Below are 7500 nucleotides of genomic sequence, written 5' to 3' on the forward strand. Positions count from 1 at the left end.
CAGGGCCAGGCTCAAATGCCTCCTTCCTCGTGACCCTTCCTTCAGGGAATTGTTGACCTCTGATCTGGGCTGAGTTTCCCAGAGGCATCGTAGCGCTACGTTCATCGTAGCGCTATGATGAACGCCATAGCTTACGATGAACGTAGCGCTAAGATGCCTGTGGGAAACTCAGCCCTGATCTGTTCCAAACTGATGTGCTATTAATGGATGGGATCAGGGAATAATTTTTACAGCTCACCTTTTTGGCCCCCGGGTGATACTGTTTTTTTGCTTCCCTCTGGAATATGTAGAGAGTGGGTCGTATGCCCACCTCCCTTGTTCTCTGTAAAGCGCATTGTGTTGCCTCTGGGTATGAAATGCGCTATACAAATAAAGCTTTGATTGATTGATTGATGGGTGGAAACATTCTCTAGAGAGCCTTTATATAGCTGTGGTCACATGTCAGACCGGGTTGTGATATATCATGGGTTGATGACACCTTCCTGTCTGCATGCGATGGATTATCGGTCTGTGACAGCTTCCCGTTCCGATGGAAGTGACCAGGAAATGGCTAACATCCCTCCTGTTTATGTGTGTATGTACCGTGTGTGTTTTGTGTTTTTGTTGACTTTTTTCTGCCATGCCTTGAAGCGAAGCTCCCACAAGATAGGTCCTCTGGGTAGAGCGTCCAGTACGTATGTGGGAACGCTCTGTCTGGACCTGTGTGTTTACCCTCACCTACTGTCCAGTCAGACATGCTGACGCTAGCAGGTCACTCCACGACCTCTGACCCTGTCCTGCTCCCCAGATAGAGGTCACACTGTGCACACATACACACATGCACGCACACACACACACACACACACGCACACACACACACACACACACACACACACACACACACACACACACACACACACACACACACGCACACTCGCACACACAAAAACACACACACACACACACACACATATGTCTGGACTGTCTGACCTAAAAAGGTTGTTTCTGCCCCAGAAACTCTCTCTGTCTTTGTGTCCTATCTTGTACTTTTATGTCTGTCGTTCCGTCGGCTCACTCACTCACGCATTGAAGGTCTCTCTCTCTCTCTCTCTCTCTCTCTCTCTCTCTCTCTCTCTCACTCTCTCTCTCACTCTCTCTCTCTCTCTCTCACTCTCTCTCTCTCTCTCTCTCTCTGAACTGGTGCATGCATCTTTCTGCACTTCCCGTTTGTGGCAAAGGAGGCAAAGCGTCCACGTTTGTGTCTCAGTTTAGGACGCTCAAAGATTTCACTCATAAATAGAGCCCAGAACATTTCCGATACCGGATAGGACGTATAAACAGAGTAGTTGTATTTACAGAGGAGGTGTGAAAGACACACGTACAGATTTTCTGGTGCTGATTAGAGCGTGAACAGGAAGTTGAGGCGAGGGTTTTTTCCTGTGATGTTTTTTTAATCAGCCTGGTTGCCAGGGCGATGTGTCATTCAACACACACCTGCTCCCTCTGCAGCACACAAACACCGCTAAACATGCACACGCACACGCACACTCAAACATACAGTCGGAGAAGTTCAGTTCTAGAGAATCACGTTCTCTCTGTATTGTCTGCGCCTCTTCTACAAAGAACACGCGTTCTGTGGCCCACGGCTCTTTCTCATCTCCCCACGTGATTCTCAGATCCAACATGGACCCCGACCACTGTGTTCCAGCGTTGTGCTTCTTCTTAGCCTTTGTCCCGCCCGGCTGGACTCATCCTTTTCCCGTCGCTGTGTGGGTGTCGTCCGCTAATACGTCCAGATGGAAACTCTGTCTGTTCGCATTCACCTCCATCTGCCTTCTGCACCTGACAGCCCTCTTCTCTCAGATGCCCTGTTTCCTGTGTGTGTGTGTGTGTGTGTGTGTGTGTGTGTGTGTGTGTGTGTGTGTGTGTGTGTGTGTGTGAGTGAGGGAGGGATTGTGAGAGAATGTGCGTCTGTCGTGTGGGTGGGATCTGGACCAGACTCTATCTCTGTCCTCCAAGTTGTGTAGGAGGAGAGAAAGAGAGAGAGAGAGAGAGAGAGAGAGAGAGGAAGGGAGGGTGGGAGGGAGAGAGGGAGATAGATAGAGAGACAGAGAGGGGGACATGCTGTTCTAGTTCATATGTGTCCTGTCCTGCTAGCTCGTTGTCCTGCTGTGTGGGACAGAGACTGATCAGCTCTGCCCCAGACTGGACATCTTAATATGTCTAGTGTGTGCATGTATGTGTACAGGAACGTGTGTGTGTGTGTGTGTGTGTGTCCAGTGTAGAGAGTCAGCACTCCTCTCCACAGGCTGTCTGTCTGACTGACTGACTGACTGACTGACTAATCCTCCATCTGCTTACTGTGGATCTGTAATAGTATCTCTCTCTCTCTCTCACACACACACACACACACACACAAGCACACACACACACACACACACACACACACACACACACACATACACACACACACATACACACACACACTGCAGACATCCAGTCCTCCTGTTCACAGACCAAATTGAGTCTGAGTATGTTGTGCACATGCGTGTGCACTGTATTCTGTTGTTGTTATGTGTGTATGTGAGGTGTGTGTGCGCGTGTGTGTTGATGACGTATGCTGTACTCTCTCCTAGGCGCGTCAGCAGGCCCAGACTAGACACCAGATGGCAGACGAGAGTAAGAGGGACTATTCTGACTACCTGCAGAAGTTCAACCAGGACCAGAACCAACATTACTACACACTCATCCCCAGCATATTCCAGGTAAACAACACCACACACGCACTCATCCCCGACGTGTTCCAGGTAAACAACACAACACACGCACTCATCCCCGACGTGTTCCAGGTAAACAACACCACTCATCCCTAACGTATTCCAGGTAAATGATGCTGCACACTCATCCCCAACACCGAGTAATCACTACTGTTGCTTCTCCACTACTCTCGGTATCACTATAGACACTCATCCCCAACATTTCCAGGTAAACACTAGTAACACAACCCTGACCACGCCCAACTACACTCATCCCACAGTGTAGGTAGTCTACCTGGCGTAATGGTAAATGGTAAATGGACTGCACTTATATAGCGCTTTTCCACCTTAGCGCCACTCAAAGCGCTTTACAATGGCCTCTCATTCACCCATTCACACACACATTCACACACCAATGGCGGCAGCTGCCATGCAAGGTGCTAACCTGCTCATTGGGAGCAATTTGGGGTTAGGTGTCTTGCTCAAGGACACTTCGCCATGTGGACAGTTGGAGCTGGGATTCGAACCACTGACCCTTCGATCATTGTAACGACCCGCTCTACCAACTGAGCTACAGCTCATGTAATATGATGATAAACTGATCCTACGCATTACAAACCCATTACATGAGTGACCAAGGCCCTTCACCAGTACATCATGACCCCCCCGAGTGTGTGGTTGTAGCTTAGGGCCTAACCTGTGTGTCTGTGTGTGTGTGTGTGTAGCAAATCCAGGAGATGGAGGAGAAGAGGATTGAGAGGGTGGGTGTGAGTATGAAGACCTTCGCTGAGGTGGACCGGCAGGTGCTGCCCATCATTGGGAGCTGTCTAGACGGCATGACCACAGCAGCTGACTCCATCGAGCCCAAGGCTGTGAGTAGCCTACACACACGCACACACGCACGCACACACGCACGCACACACACACACACACACACACACACACACACACACACACACACACACACACACACACACACACACACACACACACACACACACACACACACAGAGCTAACCTGGAATGTTTCACCCTGTTACAATACCTCTTCCTTGGTCCAGAGGGCTCAGGCTCTACTACAGGCTCCCTCTCCTGTCAATCACCCACTCAGCCACCAATCAGCACTCAGCTCTTTTATCCAGGGCCCCTGGCACTAGCAGATCTAATGGTCCATGGGAGAGAAGCAGAGAGGAGGAGAGAGAGAAGGAGAGGGGGAAGGGGAAAGAGGCAGAAAGGGTGTGAGAGACATCTAAAGAGAGAGAGAGAGAGAGAGAGAGAGAGAGAGAGAGAGAGAGAGAGAGAAAGAAAGGGTGGACGACAGCTTTAAGAGCTGATGAATTAGCCAGAGACTATTAAAAGGCAGACCATGTCAGCACTCCAATCCTTGTGTAAGTGTGTCCGTTTGTGCATGCGTGTGCTTGTGTGTGTGTGTGTGTGTGTGTGCTTGTGTGTGTATGTGTGTGTATGTGTGTGTGCGTGCGTGTGTGTGTGTGCGTGTGTGTGCGCTTGTGTGTGTGTGTGTTCTTGTGTTTGTGAATGTGAGCGTGCATGTGCTTGTGTGTGTGTGTGTGTGTGTGTGTGTGTGTGTGTGTGTGCGTGTGCGTGTGTGTGTGTGGACTCTCACAGGGGGGCAGGGCTAGGTCTGTCCAGTGTGTAGTCAGTCCTCCTGAGTTACGCCCCCAGAAACCGGGGAAATGAACCGGTTCACCTCTCTAGAGGACAAGACTGTCACTTGTTATAGGAAGCCTGATGCACACCCTGCATACAATGGTCCAAAGACTTGAGTTACAGTATATACAGTACATATGGGTCATTGATGTACAGTATAAGATGTCTCATATCATTCAGTACAACACAGAGAGCCCCCTCGAAAAATGTAAATTTTTTGCCCATTTTTCATAATCACCAGTTTATATATCCATGCGTAGACTGGCAGTGGTATAACCACCAAGAAAAAATAACATTATTTTATTTTGAATACCACATTTAAACATAAAAAAATCTGCGTTACACTGAATGACATTAGACATCATTGACCCATATACAGTATAGAGTCCCAGCTATTAATATAAAAGTAGGATGGCATAGTAAACCATGAATTATACAATGGGTGTGAGTGCTGCGCTCATACAGTAAACACAAGGCATAGGAGAGTATAGCATTATACCAAGATGGCGGACTAGCTTAGCATTAGAGAATTAGCAACAGAATGGCTCATGCTGGCTGCCTGCCTGGTTTGACAGAGTATATCCCTGGGGGAGCCTAGTGTGTGTGTGTGTGTGTGTGTGTGTGTGTGTGTGTGTGTGGACTAGCTCCTAGGAGATGACTCAGTCTTGTGTCTGCAGTTGCAGTAAACAGAGGGTGAATAACAGATTCACATGACCTGGTTCTGGTTCCCATCTCCTCCTCTCTTTTCTTCTCCTTCCTCCTCCGTACATCAGCCTGACCCCTAACCCCTGCTCTTATCAGTGTAGAGAGACACACACACACACACACACACACACACATTAGCGTGCACATGCACAGTGATGGTGATGATTAATGTTTTTTTTCCTCTGGCTCGGCCCTGAACTCACTCTTTCCACTTCTGTCCCCCAATGCAGTTATAGTAGGCTACACACACACACACACACACACACACACACACACACACACACACACACACACACGCCTCGGAGTTCTCAGAATGACCCTCTATTCACTCTACTGTACTTGTCCAGCATATTCAGAAGTGTCTCATAAACATTTACAAAGCTGATAGACGGCATACAATTGTCCCTGTATTGATTGTGTTGTCAGTGTCAATTTTATGTCATATCATAATCAATACTGTACATTGTTACTGTATATTCCACCACTGATGACTCATCCTCCTCCTTGACTCTCACACTTCCTGACTGGCGGTTCTGGTTCTCCTCTCCAGGACTCGAAGCAGGTGGTGGAGTCGTACAAGTCCGGGTTCGAGCCGCCAGGGGACGTGGAGTTCGAGGACTACGGCCAGGCCATGAAGAGGACCGTGTCTGAGACCAGCCTGTCCAACTCCCGGGGCGAGGCCAAGGAGAAGCCCGGGGGCAAGAGCAAGGGCAAACTGTGGCCTTTCATTAAGAACAAGAACAAGGTAACACACACACACACACACACACACACACACACACACACACTCGAAGGTTCAACTAGGATACCTCACATGGTCTGGAGTGGGGATTGACGATAGGTTATGAGATATAATTTCAACACCATACACGGATTTCCCATATTTGTCTGCTATGACAGCGAGGGGATCACAGTCAGTCAAGGCGTGAACTGTTGTCCTGCGGTCATTTTTGTAAGTTCTAGGTTGTACTGTAGTCTTTGTCGGACGTTATAATCTGTAGTGCAAAAGGCAAAACATGAAGGACTGTTATTATTGTACACAGCTGTATTTTATTTTCCGTTATGCACTTTTGGCCTTGGTTGAGTGCCTTTAGTTGAAGTAATTTTGCAGTCAAGTTTGTGCTAGTTTCTTTTAGTATTATTAGCACTGTTGTTATTATTTGCCACAGACCCCTCCCTCCCCACCCCTCCCCCCACCCCCCTCTCCCCACTGCTGGTCACTTCCTGGTACCGTAATCGCACTCATCGTTGCAACACCACTACTTTTTAACACACTAATACACCCCCTGGTCCATGCCACTACACCCCCCCCCCCCCCCCCCCCCAGACGTCCGTCTGTCTGTCCTGTAGTAACAGTCTCCTTCCTCACACTCCTCCTCCACTGGTCGTCTGCCTGGAATGGCCTCCCACAATCCCCTGCTTCCTCAGCGGACCAGCTGGCCTCTCTGGGGTCATCTGGGAGGGAGGGAGAGAGGGAGGGATGGAGGGAGAGAGGGAGGGAGGGAGAGAGGGAGGGATGGAGGGAGGGAGGGACGGAGAGAGATGGCAACATTTTTATGGAGTGGTATCATGGTGTGTGTGTGTGTGTGTGTGTGCATGTTCACTATAGAGTAAGGGTTAGCTAATGTGAACTGGTCCTCACCAACACCTACAGTGCGAAGCCTCATTCTGCTCCCTGAGAGTCCAAGGAGAACAGAATGTCCTGGAAATCGTGTGTAGGCACACAGAGATACCATTGGTTCACCATGTCCCATGCTGTACCACACACACACACACACACACACACACACACACACACACACACACACACACACACACACACACACACACACACACACACACACACAGACCAATACACACACATAGTCATTCAGTGCACAGAGACTAAACTTAGAAGACAAGAATGTATCTTAATGAACTGACAAGTGACAGGAAGTGAGTCCTAGTCCAGGCTCCAGCATTATCTTGTACTTCCTGGGGGACAGTTGTGTTACTTGTCTTCCTGAGAACTACTCACAGCAGCAAGGGAGCAGGCTGTGAGCCGCTGGGTTGATTTATCACCTTTCTTACACTTCTTTGGCTCTAAAGAAGGCTTTTTGAATCACTCTCATGCATGCTCACTGACTGAGCACTAAGCTCAAATATAACTCTGGTCCTCCTTCTAACTCCCAAACCACCGGTTTTATTACACGGGCAGTTCTAGGTGGTTTGGAACTAAGCAATTTCTTGGACGATGACCTGAAATTCGGTGGCAGTGGCATCCCAGAGGATGTGGTGGACACTAACGGAATGGAGGCCTGCACGCGCTTTCCCAGAAACCCCGGGCTTCGTTGCTTGCGTTCTAACACTTTCTCCTCACTAACACCTTCCTTTGACAGTTGTTGTTGTTTTT

The 7500-nt window shown here is 49.0% G+C and overlaps 1 protein-coding gene across 1 annotated transcript in view; it reads left to right on the forward strand.

The window, feature by feature from the left end:
* Nucleotides 1–7500, forward strand: part of fnbp1b (formin binding protein 1b) — a gene marked incomplete at its 3' end in the record, with an annotated part of 66219 nt that overhangs the window by 47619 nt on the left and 11100 nt on the right. Inside the window, 3 exon segments of the mRNA XM_084442182.1 lie at nucleotides 2616–2744; nucleotides 3461–3607; nucleotides 5659–5853. Coding sequence (XP_084298308.1) covers nucleotides 2616–2744; nucleotides 3461–3607; nucleotides 5659–5853 — 471 coding nt within the window.

The sequence above is a fragment of the Borostomias antarcticus genome, assembly GCF_949987555.1.
Source record: "Borostomias antarcticus genome assembly, chromosome: 8".
NCBI classification, from domain to species: domain Eukaryota; kingdom Metazoa; phylum Chordata; class Actinopteri; order Stomiiformes; family Stomiidae; genus Borostomias; species Borostomias antarcticus.